Source organism: Salvelinus alpinus, chromosome 27 (assembly GCF_045679555.1).
Source record: "Salvelinus alpinus chromosome 27, SLU_Salpinus.1, whole genome shotgun sequence".
Lineage (NCBI taxonomy): Eukaryota > Metazoa > Chordata > Actinopteri > Salmoniformes > Salmonidae > Salvelinus > Salvelinus alpinus.
The window spans coordinates 44,206,960-44,230,280 of record NC_092112.1 but is presented as its reverse complement, the minus strand read 5'-3'; the positions used below and the strand labels follow the sequence as shown (position 1 = coordinate 44,230,280).

At 43.2% G+C, this 23,321-nt stretch overlaps 2 protein-coding genes across 6 annotated transcripts in view; one reads left to right on the top strand and one right to left on the bottom strand.

Moving 5' to 3' along the window:
- On the top strand, window positions 1-7,060 carry LOC139556621 (WD repeat and coiled-coil-containing protein-like). Of its 5 annotated transcripts, none has more exons than XM_071370793.1 (4): window positions 1-3,218; window positions 3,752-3,872; window positions 4,249-4,278; window positions 6,399-6,534. In XM_071370793.1, exons 1-3 carry the CDS (start codon window positions 1,287-1,289, stop codon window positions 4,272-4,274), a joined length of 2,079 nt encoding a protein of 692 aa, XP_071226894.1. In that variant the 5' UTR covers window positions 1-1,286; the 3' UTR covers window positions 4,275-4,278; window positions 6,399-6,534. The 5 variants fall into 5 exon arrangements, with proteins under 5 accessions (XP_071226894.1, XP_071226892.1, XP_071226891.1 ...); XM_071370790.1 differs by lacking the exon at window positions 4,249-4,278 and having other exon boundaries at window positions 207-362; window positions 1,264-3,218; window positions 6,399-7,060; XM_071370789.1 differs by lacking the exon at window positions 4,249-4,278 and having other exon boundaries at window positions 207-372; window positions 1,264-3,218; window positions 6,399-7,060.
- Window positions 7,061-7,288: 228 nt separating this feature from the next.
- The window catches only part of LOC139556622 (sphingosine-1-phosphate transporter MFSD2B-like), a 46,025-nt gene continuing 29,992 nt past the window's right edge, over window positions 7,289-23,321 (bottom strand). The window contains exons 10-17 of the mRNA XM_071370794.1: window positions 22,545-22,635; window positions 21,216-21,337; window positions 10,005-10,088; window positions 9,638-9,721; window positions 9,412-9,521; window positions 8,487-8,630; window positions 7,866-8,042; window positions 7,289-7,667 (exon numbers count right to left, since the gene is read on the bottom strand). Of these exons, the coding sequence (XP_071226895.1) occupies window positions 7,616-7,667; window positions 7,866-8,042; window positions 8,487-8,630; window positions 9,412-9,521; window positions 9,638-9,721; window positions 10,005-10,088; window positions 21,216-21,337; window positions 22,545-22,635 (864 nt within the window). The 3' untranslated portion in view covers window positions 7,289-7,615. The remainder of the gene's footprint in view (window positions 7,668-7,865; window positions 8,043-8,486; window positions 8,631-9,411; window positions 9,522-9,637; window positions 9,722-10,004; window positions 10,089-21,215; window positions 21,338-22,544; window positions 22,636-23,321) is intronic.

The window sequence follows — 23,321 nt, the reverse complement described above, 5'->3', positions numbered from 1 at the left end:
AAGCATTATGTCATCGGGTCTAACAATCGTCTCGCCTCGAATTGTGCATGTGCTGGTTGTCAAATCAAAGGAGTAATAACATGTGCCTCTAGACTTCCAGAAAATTAACAACAGGAAGAATCTTTCACTTCTCTCATTGACTTCTCAAATCCAAAACCCCGGTCTGGTCTGTTTGGTATCTTTCTCAAACGTTCCCAGAAGTATCGCGATGTTGCGCCTCTAGGTTTAGAAACTCTGTGACGTTATACTTTTGTATTGCCTCGCTATTCAATTCCGGTTCATGATAGCAACTTTCACCCCGGCAAACGTGAAATAAGCGTGGCAAATGTAATAAAGGATTATGGTTTGACAAGAAAATCGAGGCATGTAATGGCAAGTTTGTGTATAGAATTTCGTGACAGAAGAACTTATTCGCGATTAAATCAAGCTAACTAGTTACTTCAGCTTGTTCCTGCTGACTTTAGTTGCTAGCTTGGTTATCGAGCTGCATGGGCTTGCTGGCCAGTCAAAAACTTTGACAGTTTACGTTAGCAACATAGCTAGTTAGTCAGGTAGCTAATGATTTTCATTTGTTGAGTAGCTAGCTATTGTAGTTGACGGAAGCAAATATTTGTTGTAATAGTTAGCTCTTGACTGTACCTTCATAGTTTAATTGCAATTGATGTGAACATAGCTAGCTATGACAATGTAATTTTAGCTAGCACAAAGTAATAACAATTTGAATAAATGTAGTTAAGAGGGATTGCTTGATTGTCTTTCATTGCCAAACGCTTAACATTAATTAAGGTCACAGTTGCCTACCAAATGTGATCAAATCTACTTCTAGTGTAGTGACTCCTTGAATCAGTTGAGTTTGTTGAAATTGCTAGATAGCGAATTAATACAGTTTGAACTCACAAGATACAACACCGATATCATTATTTGTCGTCAATGCCTTTAGGACTGGTGTGTAAAATAACCTACCGGATATGCATGGCTAAGGTCATTCACACTAATCAGCTCAGCCCTGGCCCTGAGGTGTTACCTCACACAGGCAGAGGGGATTGGGGATTTTACAGCACCAGAGATGCATGACAGGAGAGGCTTGTCCTATTCTTAGTGTAGGATGGCAGTTAAAGTAGCTGAAACTAGTATTATGCTCGTCAACATCCATCTCACGACAGATATCCTCTGCTCTCATCAATGGTATTGAATGATTGATTTTCTTGTTCAATGTCACTGATCAGTGAGTGATAATCTTTTCTCTCTCGCCGTTTGGATTAGTCCATACTTGCTTGGCTGTCAGTATGGAACTGGGCAAAGCCAAGTTGCTGAGGACCGGTCTGAACACGCTACACCAAGCCATCCACCCTGTCCACGGGATCGCATGGACGGATGGGAAACAGGTCTGCCTCACCTCCCTTTACTATGCCAACGGTGATGTGAAATTCGGCGACACCAACGTCATTGGTCAGTTTGAGCATGTCTTCGGTCTCTACTGGGGCCCTCTATCCTGTTCCGGCTCTCCTGCTCTGTTGGCCGTCCAACACAAGAAGCATGTCACAGTGTGGCAGCTGCAGCTCAGCGCTCTGGAACAGAACAAGCTGCTGTGCACTCAGACCTGTGAGATGAGCGAACCTTTCCCCCTTCTGTCTGAGGGATGCGTCTGGCATCCCAAGATGGACATCCTTTCTGTACTTACCAAGAAAGATGCCTCTGTGCTGTTCTGTGTCCGTTTGGACAACCGCAGGGTGAAGGCTGATATTAAAGGCAGTGGACTCATCCACTGTGCCTGCTGGACCAAAGATGGCACCCGGCTGGTCGTGGCCATTGGAAGCGCCCTTTACTCCTACATCTATAACGATGTTCAGAAGAGTCTTTTAGCCTGCTCCTTCTGCCCTATCTTCGACGTGGGTGGGTACATCTGTGCCATCGAGTCGACAGGCGAAGCCCAGGTGGCAGTGGCTACAGAGCTGCCTCTGGATAGGATCTGCGGGCTGAACGCAGGTATAGCCTTTGACGTGCCCTCGGATTCCGAGTCCTCCCTACCAGGACATTCCTCTCTTATGGTGATGTTGGATGAGGATGGCTGTATAGACCCCCGCAGGAGGTCCTTTGACTCGGAGAGGTCCTACTTGTCCTGCTCTCCGTCTGGCGGCCTTATGGACCTCACCCACCTCCTGGCCAAGCACCGGCGCTCTGACCCCAGTCCACTCATACACCTGCGCCGCAAGGACCACCTGACCGGCTCCGGACAGGATTCATCTCACCTTATCCTTGTCACCTACGAACGGAAAGTCACCAGCACCAGTAAGGTCAGCATCCCTGGGATCCTGGTGCCAGACATCTTGGCCTTTGACTCCAGAGGCTCCATGGTGGCGGTGGCCTCCAACACGTGTAGCATGGTGCTGGTCTACTGCATCACGCCCTTCGCTATGCCCAATGTCCAGCAGATCTCCTTACAGAAGAACGAGAGGCCCAAAGGCGTCTGCTTCCTCAGTGACAAGACGTTGCTTCTCATGATCGGCAGACAGAAGTCCAACGAACCTGCCTTCCTCCCCTCCTCCAACACAGAAAAATACATCCTGCACCTCTCCTCCAAGGAGATAGTCTACGACGGAGAAACCCCGGCGTCTCCCTCCCCGAACCGGCAATCCCCCGCTAATTTCTACCCGGGGATTAGGCGCCACTCGGAGCATGTCTTCTCTAAGGAGGAGCAGCAGGAGCGTGTGGCGATCAAGGAGTTGGTGCTGCCGGGAGGAGGTGTAATCCAGTCCCGTTCTCCAGGGAGCAGCAGGAGGAGGCTGGTGGAGGAGGTGAGGAGCCCGGAGACCAGCTCAGTCGACTTCCCCTACTCTGACCTCTGTCGCCCCTCTGACCAATCCCACTCAAGCGCCTCCTCCATTACGGTCGAGAACTTCGACATGGAACCCATCAACCGGATGAGAGGGTCAGTGCAATCTGGGGACTTGAGTCGACCCTGCTCCCCATACTACAACCCTGGGGATAAGCCCCACACGGAGCTCCCCACCCTGCCCAAGACCACCCCCCTGGCCTCCAGAGAGAAGGAGAGGAACCTGGAGCAGCTGTCTCAGAACATGGAGAGGCTCTTCTCTCGCTTCTCTGAGGTGCAACAGTGTCTCACAGAGATCAGGGACTTCACTCAGAACGGGAAAAGGGATTTGGGGACTATTTACCCCAATGCCTGTGAACCTCCATACGTTAACATCACATGTCAGGTAGGGGTTATGACAAGATATTGCTTCATTTTGGCTAAAATCTGGAGATTTTCAGAGCCACATTTGTAAAGATAATGCATATTTATTGAAGACCTCACTTGTTAAAATAACAGCTTCCACCTATGTACAATAAAGTTTGATAAGACACACAAGGGAATGCATATAAATCACGCAAATACATATTGAAGGCCATACATGAAGCCCTTAGTCAGCGTTCAGCAGATGTCAGATTAATGGTCTATTGTTAGCCTTGCTGGGCCTTGTCTAAAGGTGAGGAAGGAGATGTACTGTACTGTACTCCCTGGGCTAGAGTGTAATCCACCATCGGCTTACAATAGACAGCATGCTGACAGCACAGTGCGAATGCTATTATGGTGTTCCCAAAAGAAGTGACGAAAGTACAATTAGCGAAATGATGCCACTGTTGCATCCGTCAATAACTGCATTCTTGAGAAGGTCAGAATTGCACTAAACCCCCCACCTTCTCTCTGCCCCCTCCCCTCCCTCTCTATATCTCTTCCCTCTCCATGCAGCAGCAGCTGTCTGAAAATGTGTTCATCGACGAGAGAAGACCAGTGTTGCTGTGTGAGGGGAAGTTGTGTCTGAAGGTTCTTCAGGAGCTGTTTAACCTCACTGTTGTAGAGATTATGTATGGTAGGTATCTGGCCTTGGGCTTTCCCCCAAACCACTAATAATACACGGTTGTAGATTTGAGATGATTTGTTTTCACTACATGTACATTCCCCTCTGTGTTTATTTGTACTTCACCGTTTCATTTGTGTCTCTATTACTCCAGCATTTTGGATTTGAGATCAAATGTTTCATTTGAGGCAACAGTACAGAATGTCGCTTTTTATTTGGGGGTATTTTCATACATGTTTGTTTTACTGTTTAGAAATGAAAGCACTTTTGGACAAATTCACATATATTGTATTAAAGTAGTGAAGTTTAGTATTTGGTTCCATATTCCTAGCATGCAATGACTACATCAAGCTTGTGACTCCAAACTTTTGTTTTGGTTGTGTTTCAGATTATGTTTTGCCCAATAGGAACTAAATGGGTAATATACTTTTTTTCTGAACACTTCTACATTTAATGTGGATGCTACCATAATTATGGACCATACTGAATGAATCCCCTGTTATTGGTAATGGTTAGAGATTAGCATTTATGGAGGGAGGGTATGATCTTTGTTCTTCTGTAACGCTCTCACTCGTTCATGATTATTCATAATCATGGTAGCCTCTTTAAATGGGGGGGGGTACTAGATACATAAAGTGCTTTCATTTCTAGACTGTAAAACAGATATGTACGAAAATACCCTCAAATAAAAGGTGGCATTCTGTGCTGTTGCCTCATGAAACATTTGATCTTAAATCCAAAGTGCTGGAGTATTGAGCCAAATTTTTTTTTTTTAAATGCTTCACTATCCAAATAAATATGGAAAGGAGTGTAGATACCCCAGGCTTAATTCTACCACTTATTTGAGGTTAAAGGTATACTCCGCGATATGACATCATCATTCACAGCGGTGTGACTTCCTGCTTACCAGAAATCAACACAATTCAAATCTGCAAAGACTCTCTTTCAATGTGGACATGCCTCAAGAGAAAAGAGGGTATAGTGGCACTCTGCATATTTGAATTGAATATGGATTTCTGTAAGCTCTGGGGCCAACATTTGCGGTCATTAGACTTGTAGTATAAAAGGTTAAATGCAACTATCTTTGCCCTATAGGAACGAAGAGGTAGGGTTGGGCAGTGTTCTCAGAAGTGTGTGTGTGTGTATGCATACTACTGAGTTCGGACGGGAATAGGAAAAAGGGTTTCACTCATGTTTCCAGGAAACTATTCATATAAGAATAGGCCTATAACCTATATCCTCAGCCAATAGTCTAGACTGAGGAGCTCCTCAAACACTACGCTTATCTCAACTAACTTATTACAGCTTTGTTTCACTCCACATAAACAGACATACATGAATGCATATGAAACAACAGTATTTGGCGATACACAAAGTGCTTCAGTTAATGGGTGAAGAGGCTAAATATGGGAGTGATTATAGGGTGAGCTTGGATTGAGGTTTAAAACAGAAGCCGCTTACAGCCCCACCACACCTTCCCTGTGTTAGTTCTGCTAGTATAGACACTCAGCACGCTCCCTCCAACAGAGTATTTATAGAGGCATCTCATTCAGAAGTTTCACTGTTTTTAGTTTTTACAGAAAACTTAGAGCCAGATGTTGTGGTTACTTTGATTCCAAAATGGCTGTATTAGATAGTACACACTTGCTGAATGAAAAGCTTAGTACCATCTATTTGAAGGGATAAATGAATGTAATCTTTTACCAGGTTTCCATCCAACCATTTCATGCAGATTAATTACATGACGCATAAAAAAACTCATGACTGGGTTGATGGAAACAAGAAATGACGGTCAATTTCATGATTGTCGACAATTTGTTCCTTCGACATGGTGGTATGTCGGTAAAATGTATTATGTGAGAAATAGCGATGGATACGACTTTTTGCGCAAATACTGATATAATAGCCATCGTGTCAAAGTAAACATCGAGTTACGCGGTGAGATCTTGTATGTGGTCTTCCCACTTGGGAAAGCATGTCGTTTTTATTAGGCTTTAGATTAAATCAATTATGATGAACTTCACAGGGCGGTGGAAGTTCAGTGATGAGCTTGATGCTCCTTTCCAATAAATATCGAGGGTCTTATTCTGGTGACATGATGATCGATGCTTGGCTGCCATTTGCCAAATCAAAATAATCTCGCTCTTACCTATAATATTCTCATAATGTAGCCTAGCATACCGGCACTGTATCTGCGAGCTAATGGCTAGAGTGATTTAACGCACCGCCGTTTTTGTGACAAAACCATCGGTAGAGGTGAAAATGTGATGGAAACAGATTTTTTTTTAAGGTACCTTGTGTGCGCTACATCATCACGCACTGCTTCTTATCCGCAACAAGGCAGTTTGGTGGAAACCCATCGCAGGTGGTAAAATTTGCATATTTTCTTCATGCCGGTTTTAGAATATTTGCTTGAAAACCTGTCACCAATTGGTTATATCATTTAAACCGTCTTAAGCTTGGAGAACATTTTAGTTCAATAAAAACTTCCTAAACTGTCGCTTAAACTTGAAACTTTCTGTCTCCGGTGTGTTCCAGGTCCGTTGTGGATAGTCCTAGTGGCGGATGCAGAGGGCTTTGTACCCCTGACTTTTAAACCCAAAGAGGAGTTGACAGTGAGGAACGGCAAGAGGAAATCCCCCATCAGAAGCCCTGGCAGCCCAGACACCTGCCCCTCCAGCGCTGTGAAATCTCCCTGAAGCCCAGTTAAATACTCGAACAGACTTGAACAAGGCCTAGCCCCAAAACAGAGACATCAGCATAGTGGGAGAGAGCACAGAGCATGGGACTAGCATAACACACAGGATATGTCAATGCTTTATGCATACATCTCTAAAAACTGGACACACAGACTCAACCCCTCTGCATCTTCTTATGAACAAGCAGTACTGGGTGGCAAATTCACCTTTTTCAGCTGGGGAATTATTTGAGACAAATGTTTGTCACACTTTGGAAAGTAGCACCTTTCAAACAACGTTTACATTTAGTGACTTTTGGATATTATATTGGTCTTTTTGTCTTTGTGTTATATGTACATCTGGTTCAAGATGAAGTCTATCAAAAACATGTCAGACCAATGAAGTACTGTAGTAGTGTTTTGGGTGGCCTAGGTCAGGAAAGTAGCCACCATATCCCAAAGAGATTTATCCTGTTTGTGTGTTATATGATTGTATAATATTAAAGCCCTCAAATGTTTCAAATGGATAGTTTCATCGCTTAACATATGATGACGGATTCTATTATAGTCATGGTTTATCCAGTCTTCCATCTAAATACAAAACAGATGTCATTATAGTACCACCAGGGGGAAGCAGTAGGCAGAGTAGAGAATCCAACAGCCAAAACCCCACGTCACAAAATGGAACCTTCCTCTACTGGCTGTAAACCCCCTCTGTTTGAAGTTATATGAAGCTATGGTTCAGTCCATCTACTAACCAACAGCGTTTATTAAGCCCATTTGTCATCAAACCATCATATTCAGATACCATTCTTAAATACCAGCAATGTCTGGCTAAACACAGCAAATAGTGATATACATTCATTTATGTAAATTAGATCATCTTGTAGGTATATTTAAGATGGCTATACAGTACACGTTCATGTGAAAATACAGAAACAAACTTCAAATGTTTACAGGAAAACATAACTACCATTATATAATTTCTCAGTGTAATATACACTAATGGACGTCATATTCCAGTCGGAGAACTGGAACCTGCCGTATGTGGAACTTCTCCTGTCTGTCCCATCCCTGGTCATGCATTACTCAGATCCTCCAGCGTTCTGGAGCTGATGCTGCCTTGTTTCCTGTAGAAGACGGGTAATAGTCACTTTTAGATTGAAGGTATGTTGGTATTTGACCCATTTCAGGCCGTCGTGTGTTCCAAATACATTGGTAACATTTCACTTAAGCATGTGTCCCCGGCCTTATATTGTCTTATACGTTTACAAGAGCACTGTGACGTTCTATCAAATTCTGACAACAGAGACTTGTGGGTAACTTACCGTAGCTCTTCCAGACAGAGTTTGTTCCTGAGCCGGACATCCTCACTGATGGGGTAGAGCAGCAGTATCAGCAGGCCTGTTACGATGAAGGCCACCGGGGCGGCGCCGATGAGCAACTTCAGAGTGTAGGCTACTTGAGCAGGCTGCCTGCACGCCCCTGTGTCATAACCCGCAAACCTGAAAACACAGGTACACACACACACACACCTGTATCAAACACGGTAAACCTGTAGAGATATATACAGAGATACATACACGCACACACACACCAGTGTCATAAGCTGCAAACCTATAGCGACATATACCTGTATCATACCGAGAGTTACACACAGTGCCAGTTTCATAAACAATAATGGACTACAATGGAATGCATATATCTGCGCGCGTCAGACTTGTGTTTGTGTTTCTCTCTATACACCTCACTCCTGTGTTATTTAACTGACTTCGTGTTCTGGCGTCTGTATCACTCCAAAGGAGATCCCAGAAGTATTGTTTACTTGTTTGTGCTTATCCTATGTTTGACTCATTTGAGGTAAAAGCATGGTTACTCCTAAGGAAATTCCATTTTCAGTTCTGAAATATCTGTAATACTCTTGTGTTCATGTTGTTTGTCTGTCTCACTCGAGGCAGAGGGTGGACACTCCGAGGGAGATGCCGGCAGCGAACTTGGTGAAGAACACGTAGAAGGAGTAGAAGATGGCCTCAAAGCCTTTACAGTGGGGGTTGGCCAGGCGGAAGTCATCCACCACGTCTGGCAGCATCGACCTGAAACACAACAAACACACACACACACACACACCAATACTACATCAAGACATCGGCAAATCAACAACTCATAGGCCCGACCTCATCATCATGTTTATACAACCAGCCTCGATGACTCCGCCTGTCTGATGAGGAGCAGTCTACTTATAGCGCTCGAGGATAAAATGGCTACAATAATGCTTATATAGCGCAGAGATAAAAGGATCTGGTGAAACGACTGCTACTAATAACATGATTCGATGATGAAGCTAGCTGTAGCTGAGCCGCTCTGACCACAGATGGGGAATCACCAGGAGAACAGACAGAAATACACATCATGGTGACCCCACTGGATATACCCTGTCATTTAGAGAGGGAGGGGAAGGATGGAGGTGAGAGAACGGAGGGAGACAGGAGGGCGAAGAGCACAGAGGGAGGGCAATGTGCTATAAACAACAGTAAAATACAGAATGAAAGTGGAGACTGTAGCCGACCCCTGAGGTTTATAGAGCCATCTCATTCATCAACGTGACATCATCGCCAGGCGTGACTGTATCATGCCAGGGGGCGAATGGACAGAGAAACGGGGAGACTGCGGATATTTTTGGCACTGTTATGACTACTTCAAACTACTGCTGCTATTGCTAGGCTACTAATTCTGTGACGGTGGCTATTTTACTCACACCAAAGAATATGTTTACTATTGCTACTGCCGCTACAATCACTGGCTAGTGCTAGTGCTTTTACAACTACACTATATTCACAGAGGACCTTTGTGCCAGCCCAATTCAATTGAGCTCACCATGGTAAGAGGAGTGACGCGGCCACACTGAGTCCGGACGAGACAGCCACCACGTAGGCTACGACCAGGTTAGGGATGAACACCAGCATCACTGTGAACGGCATGATCCACTGGACAGAAAGAGGAGTTCAAAAAGTTTCGCCGAAAGTAATAACCTGTTTGTCCACAAGGTGGCACACTCTTACGACCATCGGAATAGCAATAGCGCTCAGTCCCAGACACTTACCGTGATGCCACAGAAGGCTGCCGTCTTCTTGCCAAACCTCTCCAAAAACCACTGCCACAGAGGGATGCTCACTACTGCAGATACCTGCGAAGAGAGATATATAATCTGCACTCTGGACTATGACATTGTCTTTGGTTATGAGTACACTCAAATGTCACATAAAACCGTGCACAGATGTCAATGGCAGACTTGGATGACATTTCTAGTTCCTCGTGTTAGGATTAAGCCTTTCATGAGACAGTGGTCTGGTATTATGTACGGATCTTAACCTTGATCTAGGTCTAATCTCTGTTAACCAAGAACCAGAATCGCACAATTACATAGTCTGTCTACGAGAGATTAATCTAGGTGTGAAACCAGAACTCACCAGGATGGTCAGTACAATGTTCTGGAAGTGGTCTCTCAGGTCCACTGCGTACGTACAGAAAAGGACAAAGTTGCTCTGCACCAACTGGAAATCAGATATCACACACATTCATTCTTCAGAAATTATTCAGCATATTCAGCACTGTCCTATTCTCTCTGCCCACTGTGCCAAGTCACTGGAGAAGCTCCTGATTTACGTCTGAAGCAGCAGATTCATCCCTGCTACTGAATGATATATAATCCTTCTTTTCTGTTCAAAAGAGAAAAGGCTTTATGAGATACAGCAGTTGAGAGGTTTGAGGTGGAAGCTCTATCAAAGCTGTACTATAAAGCCCAGAGTCCAGTGGGGAACTGTCAGGGCTTTCTATGCTTTCAGAGAAGGTCTTAGGATTTATAAAATGATTGTTGTAGTTTTAAAATATACATGTATTTTTCATTTCTATTTATTATTTTCAATGATATTTCAATGATATTGTAATTCTATTATTATTTCCAATTATATTCTGATTTAAAGGGTCAACACTGGAGTGAAAAAAAGATCCAATCAGGATTTTTCTCCGGGGAGATAAATCTAAATAGAGGTCAATGAGAGTGTTGAATTTGGTCCAAGAAAAAATGTAATTGCTCATTTGTTATGTGAGGCTTATTTGATCAATTAAATGTTTAGTAATTGTTAGGTTGTTACGAATGCACTGATATAAGTGGAGCCTGTTGTCATAGAGATAGATAGAAGACTCATCATGAATATAACCTGTTTTAACATGGACATTGCCATTGAGGGCTTCCAACATTTTAACATAGTAAGCTGGTTGGGGATGCTTATGAGTTGGGAGCAATCCACCAATGAAGAAGAAGAAAATGTACTACTTTAAAATGGAGATAGCCTCAATGGCGCTGCCCATGATGTCACATGGGCACAGAAACAAAGATGAGTCCTCTATCTATCTCTATGGCCTGTTGTTCACACACGCATCTGCCCTTTTATTGGCTAGAATGGTTCCACATGATCTCGTCTCCTCCCACATGACTTCCAGCTTTGAGGACATGTATTTCCACTAGAGCGGTCAGTCAACTGTCTTGTCAAATATAATAGGCAATCTTTGATAGAAGGCAACTGCCATAGAGAGCAATAGCAATGGCGCCTTTTTGTAGACACTAACTCCGCCATAGTTCGTTGGACCATTGGAAAATGGATATCGTTTTTGTAGGGTTTTTGAATAAATGCCAAAAAAGCTTAGGAGATCTTATACATTTTGTTCTATGAGATAATGTTCATCAGCTAACATCACTTTTTTAAATTTTAAAGCATTTAAGTAATCAAAACAAGCACATAAAGGCTTCATAATTCATAAAGGTCATGTTAACTGACTGATATTATCTCATAGAACGAAACGTATAAGATCTGCTCAGTGGCATGTATTCATGGAGGCCAAGGGAAGCCAGACTTCCCCCAATATTTGACCAATACATTTTTTTAAATGATAAAATGTCTCTCTCGTCTCTTCATAATTTTACGTCTATTCGCAAGTGGCTGAATCTCACAGGAGAAATCATCAGAGCAAGGGAAACAGCGCCCCTCTGTCTCAGTATGTGTAGTATATCTGACGCTACCTGGAACTAAAGAGTATGACATGTTGCCACTATACCATTTGATTGATTGCTGCCAGCAAGCATTTGGCCTCCCTTAATAATTTTTACCAAAAATTTTTTTTTGTTGTTGTTGTCCAAGGGAGGCCAGTTTGGATTTTGGATTCACACCAATCAAATCACATCCTAAACAAAACGTCATCATTGTCAGAAAAACGTGTCTGTTTCTGGTCTGTGTTGATGTCCTGCAGTAGCTAGCTTGCTAAATCGTCCCTTTTCTAAGTCATGGATGGAGATGGGGATTTGGACCTGTGGTTTTGACTTAATTATCTGTACTATCCTCCACTCTTCTGGGAAGGCTTTCCACTACATGTTGGAACATTGCTGCGGGGACTTGCTTCCATTCAGCTACAAGAGCATTAGTGAGGTCGGGTACTGATGTTGGATGATTAGGCCTGGCTCGCAGTCAGTGTTCCAATTCATCTCAAAGGTGTTCAATGGGGTTGAGGTCAGGGCTCTGTGCAGGCCAGTCAAGTTCTTCTACACTGATCTCAACAAACTATTTCTGTATGGACCTCGCTTTGTGCATGGGGAAATTGTCATATCTATTTATTTAATTTTAATACACCTTTATTTAACCAGGTAGGCCAGTTGAGAACAAGTTCTCATTTACAACTGCGACCTGGCCAAGATAAAGCAAAGCAGTTCGACACATACAACAACACAGAGTTACACATGGAATAAACAAACGTACAGTCAATAACACAGTAGAAAATATATATATACAGTGTGTGCAAATGAGGTGAGGTAAGGCAAGAAATAGGCCGTAGTGGCGTAGTAATTACAATTTAGCAATTAAACACTGGAGTGATAGATGTGCAGAAGATGAATGTGCAAGTAGAGATACTGTTGTGCAAAGGAGCAAAATGTAAATAACAATATGGGGGTGAGGTAGTTGGATGGGCTATTTACACATGGGCTATGTACAGGTGCAATGATCTGTGAGCTGCTCTGACAGCTGATGATTAAAGTTAGTGAGGGAGATATGAGTCTCCAGCTTCAGTGATTTTTGCAATTCGTTCCAGTCATTGGCAGCAGAGAACTGGAAGGAAAGGCGGCCAAAGGACGAATAGGCTTTGGGGGTGACCAGTGAAATATACCTGCTGGAGGACATGCTACGGGTGGGTGCTGTTATGGTGACCAGTGAGCTGAGATAAGGTGGGGCTTTACCTAGCAAATACTTATAGATGACCTGGAGCCAGTGGGTTTGACGACGAATATGAAGCGAGGGCCAGCCAACGAGAGCATACAGGTTGCAGTGGTGGGTAGTGTATGGGGCTTTGGTGACAAAACGGATGGCACTGTGATAGACTGCATCCAATTTGTTGAGTAGAGTGTTGGAGGCTATTTTGTAAATGACATCGCCAAAGTCGAGGATCGGTAGGATGGTCAGTTTTACGAGGGTATGTTTGGCAGCATGAGTGAAGGATGCTTTGTTGCAAAATAGGAAGCCGATTCTAAATTTAATTTTGGATTGGAGATGCTTAATGTGAGTCTGGAAGGAGAGTTTACAGTCTAACCAGACACCTAGGTATTTGTAATTGTCCACATATTTTAAGTCAGAACCGTCCAGAGTAGTGATGCTGGACGGGCGGGCAGGTGCGGGCAGCGATCGGTTGAAGAGCATGCATTTAGTTTTACAAGCATTTAAGAGCAGTTGGAGGCCACGGAAGGAGAGTTGTATGGCATTGAAGCTCGTCTGGAGGTTAGTTAACACAGTGTCCAAAGAAGGGCCAGAAGTATACAGAATGGTGTCGTCTGCGTAGAGGTGGATCAGAAAATCACCAGCAGCAAGAGCGACATCATTGATGTATACAGAGAAAAGAGTGGGCCCGAGAATTGAACCCTGTGGCACCCCCATAGAGACTGCCAGAGATCCGGACAACAGGCTCCCCGATTTGACACACTGAACTCTGTCTGAGACGTAGTTGGTGAACCAGGCGAGGCAGTCATTTGAGAAACCAAGGCTGTTGAGTCTGCCGATAAGATGAAGAATGCATGTCTATGAAAAATGCATGGCTGTGTGCTCGATTTTATACACCTGTCAGCGACGGGTGTGGCTGAAATAGCAAAATCCACTAATTTGAAGGGGTGTTCACATACTTTTGTATATATAGTGTATATTTTCCCACTGGCATGAGACAATTGAAGTTCAGATGTTGCCTAGTAGACTCATGTTAACTAGCTAGCTTAGCTGGTTCATTGTTTCCCATCCGAGGAAGTTAGGCTAGTAAGCATTTTAGCTAGATAGCCTATGAAAATGAAAACTAATAGCGTACTGTATGACAGAGACACAGACTATTTTGCCAACATGAAAGAGAGGAGGATGGCATTGGCGTTCAGTAGTCCACACACACACACACACACACACACACACACACAGAGAAATCAGTGCGATGGACAGCCACTATATTTAGCTAAATTGATTGGACTAAATCGTTTCTGGTATCTTTACGTTTGTTATCAGTGTATTAAACTAAGCATATATAGACTTGATGATTTGATGATGTCCAAATGTATAAGTTGCAATGGTGCTGGAAGGTGAGACAGTGCTTCTGTTGTCTTTGTGTTGACTTGTGGTAACTCTGTGGTTCTAAATCAGTAGCTGTTTCACAAACTGTCAAAAATATTAACTTGCTTGACCATGCTGCATGACTTGTAACTATTTGTTACATGCAATATTTGCTTTGTGGACTTCACTGGACAGATTTTGCTCTCTGGTTTTGTGATGAAACAAAACAAAAATGAAACAAACTTATGTTTAATTGCCTTTTTTCTGCCACTGTGTGACAATTGTATTTTGGTTGCCACAGCTTTATATTAAACTCAGCAAAAAAATAAATGTTTCCCTTTTTCAGGAACCTGTCTTTCAAAGATAATTCGTAAAAATCCAAATGACTTCAGATCTTCATTGTAAAGGGTTTAAACACTGTTTCCCATGCTTGTTCAATGAATCATAAACAATTAATGAACATGTACCTGTGGAACGGTCGTTAAGACACTAACGGCATACAGATAGTAAGCAATTAGGTCACAGTTATGAAAACGTAGGACACTAAAGAGGCCTTTCTACGGACTCTGAAAAACACCAAAAGAAAGATGCCCAGGGTCCCTGCTCACCTGCGTGAACATACCTTAGGCATGCTGCAAGGAGGCATGAGGACTGCAAATGTGGCCAGGGAAATAATTTGCCTGTACTGTGAGACGCCTAAGACGACGCTACAGGGAGACAGGACGGACAGCTGATCGTCCTCGCAGTGTCAGACCACGTGTAACAACACCTGCACTGGATCGGTATTTCCGAACATCACACCTGCAGGACAGGTACAGGATGGCAACAACAACTGCCCGAGTTACACCAGGAACGCACAATCCCTCCATCAGTGCTCAGACTGTCCGCAATAGGCTGAGAGAGGCTGGACTGAGGGCTTGTAGGCCTGTAGTAAGTTAGATCCTGACCAGACATCACCGGCAACAACATCGCCTATGGGCACAAACCCACCGTCGCTGGATCAGACAGGACTGGCAAAAAGTGTTCTTCACTGACGAGTTGCAGTGTTGCCTCACCAGGGGTGATGGTTGGATTCGCATTTATCGTCGAAGGAATGAGCGTTACACCGAGGCCTGTACTCTGGAGCAGGATCGATTTGGAGGTGGAGGGTCCGTCATGGTCTGGGGCGGTGTGTCACAGCATCATCAGACTGAGCTTGTCATTGCAGGCAATCTCAACGCTGTGCGTTACAGGTAAGACATCCTCCCTCATGTGATATCCTTCCTGCAGGGTCATCCTGACATGACCCTCCAGCATGACAATGCCACCAGCCATACTTCTCGTTCTGTGCGTGATGTCCTGCAAGACAGGAATGTCAGTGTTCTGCCATGGCCAGCGAAGAGCCCGGATCTCAATCCCATTGAGCACGTCTGGGACCTTGGATCGGAGGGTGAGGTCTAGGGCCATTCCCCCCAGAAATGTCCGGGAACTTGCAGGTGCCTTGATGGAAGAGTGGGGTAACATCTCACAGCAAGAACTGGCAAATCTTGTGCAGTTCATGAGGAGGAGATGCACTGCAGTACTTAATGCCACACCAGATACTGACTGTTACTTTTGATTTTGAACCCCCTTTGTTCACGGACACATTATTCCATTTCTGTTAGTCACATGTCTGTGGAACTTGTTCAGTTTTTGTCTCAGTTGTTGAATCTTGTTATGTTCATACAAATATTTACACATGTTAAGTTTGCTGAAAATAAACGCAGTTGCCAGTGAGGACGTTTCTTTTTTTGCTGAGTTTATATCACAGTGGCGTATGAGCGAATAGGTTATAGAGCAAATAACGCAATTATCACAACATAGGTTGTAATATGGCTTTTTGGTTTGGCTTCCTCAGTAATATTACCCACGCACCGCTACTGCTCCTAAGCTTGTGTTAACCTCAGACCTTATTTTCGGGGGTATATCCCAAAAACCCATTCATACACCATTAATTTACCCATAGACTTTGGCCAACGAATCAGAATTAGAAAATTCAAACTTATTTCTGTTTTTTAGGACAACAAGCTGGTGACCTCTACAGCGAACAGTAGTTTTCTGACGATTTAGCTAGCTAGCTTTTGTTGTAGGCTAGGTTGCAGAGGCTGCAGCAGGTGTTATCGAAAAGGACGTTGTTGCTAATTTGTTAGCTTCACCCGTTTCAAGATGAACTTTCAACAAGAAGTTACGTTTCAAATGAACATCATCTGGTGAGTGGAATTATGTTTTTTAATAGAATGTTTCTTCTTCATTCAAGTGGTATACAAGTATTGTATTTATTATGGATCCCCATTAGCTGCTGCCAAAGCAGGAGATCCACTTCCTGGGGTCCAGCTAAATTAAGGCAGTTTATACAATTTTAAAAACATTACAATACATTCACAGATTTCACAACACACCGTTTGCTCTCAGGCCCCTGCTCCACCACTACCATATATCTACAGTATTAAATCCATGTGTATGTATAGTGCGTATGTTATCCTGTGTGTGTGTGTGTATGCATGTGTCTGTGCCAATGTTTGTTTTGCTTCACAGTCCCCGCTGTTCCATAAGGTGTTTTTTAATCTGTTTTTTAAATCTAATTTTACTGCTTGCGTCAGTTACTTGATATGGAATGGAGTTCCATGTAGTCGTGGCTCTATGTTGTACTGTGTGCCTCCCATAGTCTGTTCTGGACTTGGGGACTGTGACGAGACCTCTTGTGACATGTCTTGTGGGGTATGCATAGGTGTCCGAGCTGTGTGCCAGTAGTTTAGACAGACAGCTCGGTGCATTCAACATGTCAATACCTCTCATAAATTAAAGTAGTAATGAAGTCAATCTCTCCTCCACTTTCAGCCAGGAGAAATTGACATTCATATTATTAATATTAGCTCTGTTTACATCCAAGGGCCAGCCGTGGCGCCCTGTTCTGAGCCAATTGCAATTTTCCTAAGTCCTTTTTTGTGGCACCTGACCACACGACTGAACAGTTGTCAAGGTGTGACAAAACTAGGGCCTGTAGGACCTGTCTTGTTGATAGTGTTGTTAAGAAGGCAGAGCATCGCTTTATTATGGACATACTTCTCCCCATCTTAGCTACTACTACATCAATATGTTTTGACCATGACAGTTTACAATCTAGGGTTACTCCAAGCAGTTTAGACATCTCAACTTGCTCAATTTCCACATTATTTATTACAAGATTTAGTTGAGGTTTAGGGTTTATTGAATGTTTTGTTCCAAATACAATGCTTTCAGTTTTAGAAATATTTAGAGCTAACTTATTCCTTGCCACCCACTCTGAAACTAACTGCAGTTCTTTGTTTAGTGATGCAGTAATTTCAGTTACTGTAGTAGCTGACGTGTATAGTGTTGAGTCATCCGCATACATAGACACTCTGGCTTTACTCAAAGTCAGTGCCATGTCGTTAGTAAACATTTAAAAAGGGGACTAAACAGCTACCATGAGGAATTCCTGATTCTAACTGGATTATATTTGAGAGGCTTCCATTAAAGAACACCCTCTGTGTTCTGTTAGGCAAGTAACTCTTTATCCACAGGTGGTATACAGTGGCAAGAAAAAGGTATGTGAACCCTTTGGAAATGCCTGGATTTCTGCATAAATTGGTCATAAAATGTGATCTGATCTTCATCTAGGTCACAACAATAGACAAACACAGTCTCCTTAAACTAATAACACAAACAATTATACATTTTCATGTCTTTATTGAACACACCATGTAAATGTTCACAGCGCAGGGTGGAAAAATTATGTGAACCCTTGGATTTAATAACTGGTTGACCCTCCTTTGGCAGCAATAACCTCAACCAAACATTTTCTGTAGTGGCGGATCAGACCTGCACAACGGTCAGGAGGAATTTTGGACCATTCCTCTTTACAAAACTGTTTCAGTTCAGCAATATTCTTGGGATGTCTGGTGTGAACCGCCCTCTTGAGGTCATGCCATAGCATCTCAATTGGGTTGAGGTCAGGACTGACTGGGCTACTACAGAAGGTGTATTTTCTTCTGTTCAAACCATTCTGTTGTTGATTTACTTCTGTGTTTTGGTTCGTGGTCCTGTTGCATCACCTAACTTCTGTTGAACTTCAATTGGTGGACAGATAGCCTTACATTCTCCTGCAAAATATCTTGATAAACTTGAGGAATTCATTTTTCCGTTGATGATAGCAAGCTGTCCAGACCCTGAGGCAGCAAAGCAGCCCCAAACCATGATGCTCCCTCCACCATACTTTACAGTTGGGTTGATGTTGGTGTGCTGTGCCTTTTTTTTCTCCACACATAGTGTTGTGTGTTCCTTCCAAACAACTCAACTGTAGTTTCATCTGTCCACAGAATATTTGGCCAGTAGCGCTGTGGAACATCCAGGTGCTCTTTTGCGAACTCTAGGACCTCATTGAGCATTCTGCACTGTGCTCTTGCAGTCATCTTTGCAGGACAGTCACTCCTTGGGAGAGTTGCAACAGTGCTGACCTTTCTCAATTTATAGACCATTTATCTTACCGTTGACTGACTTTTAGAGATACTTTTGTAACCCTTTCCAGCTTTATGCAAGGCAACAATTCTTAATCTTAGGTCTTCTGAGACCTATTTTGTTTGAGGCATGGTTCACATCAGGCAATGCTTCTTGTGAATAGCAAACTCACATTTTATGAGTGTTTTTTATGGGGCAGGGCAGCTCTAACCAAAATCTCCAATCTTGTCTCATTGATTCGACTCCAGGTTAGTTGACTCCTGACTCCAATTAGCTTTTTGTCAAGTATACTCCCTCTCCGGCCTCTAGGTCATCAGGCTGCTGATTATCCCGCACACCTGTCACCATCGTCAAGCGCACCAGCGCCTCATGACAATCACCTGGACTCCATCACCTCCTTGATTATCTTCCCTATATCTGTCACTCCCCTTGGTTCTTCCCTCAGGTGTTATTGACTCTGTTCTCATGTCGGTGCGTTGTTTGTGTTTCGTGTTCATTGTTTTGTTTTGTTTGTTTATTTCTTAAAACACTCCCTGTTCTTGCTCCCTGACTCTCAGCGCACTCGTTACACTCTTGGAGAAGTCATTAGCCTAGGGGTTCACATACTTTTTCCAACCTACACTGTGAATGTTTAATTGATGTATTCAATATAGACAAGAAAAATACAATAATTTGCGTGTTATTAGTTTAAGCAGACTGTGTTTGCCTATTGTTGTGACTTAGATGATCAGATCAAATTTTATGTCAAATTTATGCAGAAATCCAGGTAATTCCAAAGGGTTCACATACTTTTTCTTGCCACTGTACAAGGATTGTCCCAACTTCCAAGAACCCTAAGCTAACAAGAGCAATGTTGTTAGCGTAGGGATTCTTGAAAGTCGGTACAATCCTTGTATACCACTTGAATGAAGAAGATAAATAAAAAATTTGTCAACTCCGTAAAACATTAACTCTGTCAGACTTTTGTCTGAGGGCTGAAAAATCAATTTTCTATATTTTACAAATGCTTTAATTGAACTTTTATCTTTCGAGGCAAAAACACTATGTCCTTTTTTTGAGTATTTGTTGACTAACCCCTTTTGTCATTATTATAAAAAAATATTTGTATCACTGTTCTGCAACATATGCTTAAACTATTTCATGTGCTAGATCTAATGGATAATGTTTGCTTTATAAATATTGTTCTATGTCCTGAAATCTAGAAAAACATGCTAAAATGCTAACGAAATTTGCCCTGGAGCATTATATAGCTCTATAACATAAAACAGAAATAAGTTTGGAGATTTGAGTCACATTTGTTTATATTCTAATGATAGAATTAAACAAGGCCTTTAAACAGTTGTTGGACAATAAATGTAAATATGAAATGCCTTTTATGATGTCTGACGGAGTTGGCATGAATCCAGTTAGGTGCATTTTATGAAGAATAAAAAATTACAAAATCTTTACATGTGTGATGGTGGATACTTTGGTCTATCAAAATATATATTTAAAATGATGTCAATATTAAGACAAATATTTGTGGGAAAAAGTTGAGATTTTCCCATCTTGTAAGAATCCCTGAGCTATATCTCAGAAAAGAACTTGCGTGTGAAACAGTGTTACATTTAAACTTTAGATCACAGATTATTTTGTGTGCTGAACTTGAAAAATATGTTTGCAACGGGAAGTAATAGCTATATATTTCGACTGGGAATGGTTGTGTTTTTGTATTCTTATGATTGGAACCTACCTGCTAATTATGTCAGAGTGAATGTGCTGCTTATTCTTTAACATCATGCTGTGAGTGACTGCTGTCTTTCTATCAGCCTAAAAGCGTTCTCTCCTACCTGGAGTGTGCTGGTATTACGGACACTGTCCTTTCAGCATCACACGCCTGTTACACTCACATCCTTTCACGTGTCACTGTTGTCGCTTTTGGTGATAGTGGGATAGTGATGGCGTTAGGCTGTGCAAGCAGTGTGGTTGTTGTTGCCGGTAGCATTATCTGTACGGGTGATGTCTCTGTGAGTGGCAGCCAAAAGCGTGGCTCAGCCTCAGGCATGTTTGATTCAGATGGGTGCATTAAGTGATGCAATGTTTCTGTTATTAGTCTTGATTTGAGAGTTTGGTACAATGTGTTCGAAGATCTTTTTTTTTCACTGAAGGCCTAGGTCCAATAGCGGTTCCAATAAGGTACACCGTTGACTCAACCAACCATGTGATGCCAACCACACAGAAAGAGTATCACAGAACTGAGCGTCTGAACGTAGGGAGAATTCTCATAATGATAACAATAACAAGATATTACATCATAGTAATATGATAATGTGCTGTCGGACTGTCTATCTTCGGTTGGATTTGGAGCTGAGAGAGAGACACTCTCGGGCGTATTTACTCAAACACACTGAGTGCTGATTTCTATTGATCAAATCAACATTGAATGGCAGGCGGGCTATGTCTGGAGCCATTCTGAGGGTGGCAGGGAGGGCCCAGCCATAACAGCACATTACCCACACATTACCATCCCAATGTGAGTGTCATGTCTGAGAAGAGGTGTATTAATAAAGTTGTGCCTACCTGAATGGCAACAGAGATGAAGAGGAAGGCAGCAGTCAAACTGAGGTAGGGACCGTGTCGCATCACCAGGATGAAGCCCTTGTGGAACGGGATCTGCTTCTCCGTCTTCGAAATGTACGGATCTGTGCGAGGAAGAAAAGGAATACGATCCGAAAGAGTCAAAAAGAGACGGTTTTTATCCCAACCCTAAATCAAGCCCATAAAGCACCACGCATTCTGCGATGAAAGAATATACAGTAGCATGAGTGAGACACGTATGGGGGATTTCGCTTCCAATCTGGCAACCCTGTAGCTGCCCCTGCATTGCAGCATTGCTATGCTCTGTCTGTTCCACAGGGTTTGCCACTACAGAGAACCAGAACTAACAGGTTCACTGGTGGTGAGGTCAGCAGTTCACTGATAGCCTCCATGTGCATGAAAACAAAGACGTATTCCTTTTTATACCCTTATTTTATCAGGGAGTCCCATTGCGACCAAGGTCTCTTCTCTTTTGCAAGTGAGCCATGCATCTCACAATTGCACAGAGATATGGGGGGTAGATTCTCTCCTTTTACACTTAATACTTCATTCTTTATTGTCCTTTTTTCCCCCTGAGCTAGATAATCATTGGATAAGGCTGGAGCTAGCTAAATAGTCTAAAAACAATGTGACTGAGTGCTACTGTGCTTACTGGTACTCTGCAAATGAGGTTAGAGTGAAATATGAGAGAGGGAAGAGAGCACACACACTTGCTGGGGAAAAGTGTGCACAAACACACACACACGGGCTTCCAGAGTGGCGCAGCGGTCTAAGGCTGCGTCACTACAGATACCACGTCACTATAGATCCTGGTTCGATACCGGGCTGTGTTGTGAGACCCATGAGGCGACGCACAATTGGCCCAGCGTCGTCCGGGTTAGGAGAGGGTTTGGCCGGCCGGGATGTCCTTGTCCTATCGCGCTCTAGCGACTCCTGTGGGGGGCCGGGTGCATGCACGCTGACACGGTCGCCAGGTGTACGGTGTTTCCTCCGACACATTGGTGCGGCTGGCTTCCGGGTTAAGCGAGCATTGTGTCAAGAAGCAGTGCGGCTTGTTAGGGTCATGTTTCGGAGGACGCACGGCTCTCGACATTCGGCTCTCCCGAGTCCGTATGGGAGTTGCAGCGATGGGACAAGACTACCAATTGGATATCACGAAATTGGGGACAAAAAGGGGGTATATAAAAAAATATTATAATAAAATAAACACACATGCACACATGCAAAACACACACACACACACACACACACACACACACACACACACACACACACACACACACACACATACATACATACACAGAGACTCACCATCTCTCTCTTTGACTCCCAGGAACATGACCACAGTGCAGATGAGAAACACTCCTCCTATCACACCAGCAGCAATCATATACACCTCCTTCTGCAAGAGGATAAAAGTAGAGAGAGAAAACAATCATATACTGTACACCTCATTCTACAAGGAGGACAGAGCGCATATACACCTTCTGCAAGAGGATAAAAGTAGAGAAAAAACAATCATATACTGTACACCTCATTCTAGGTGGACACCTCATTCTAGAGCATATACACCTCCTTCTACAAGGAGGATAGAGAGCATATACACCTCATTCTACAAGGAGGATAGAGAGCATATACACCTCCTTCTACAAGGAGGATAGAGAGCATATACACCTCATTCTACAAGGAGGATAGAGAGCATATACACCTCCTTCTACAAGGAGGATAGAGAGCATATACACCTCCTTCTACAAGGAGGATAGAGAGCATATACACCTCATTCTACAAGGAGGATAGAGAGCATATACACCTCCTTCTACAAGGAGGATAGAGAGCATATACACCTCATTCTACAAGGAGGATAGAGAGCATATACACCTCCTTCTACAAGGAGGATAGAGAGCATATACACCTCCTTCTACAAGGAGGATAGAGAGCATATACACCTCCTTCTACAAGGAGGATAGAGAGCATATACACCTCCTTCTACAAGGAGGATAGAGAGCATATACACCTCCTTCTACAAGGAGGATAGAGAGCATATACACCTCCTTCTACAAGGAGGATAGAGAGCATATACACCTCCTT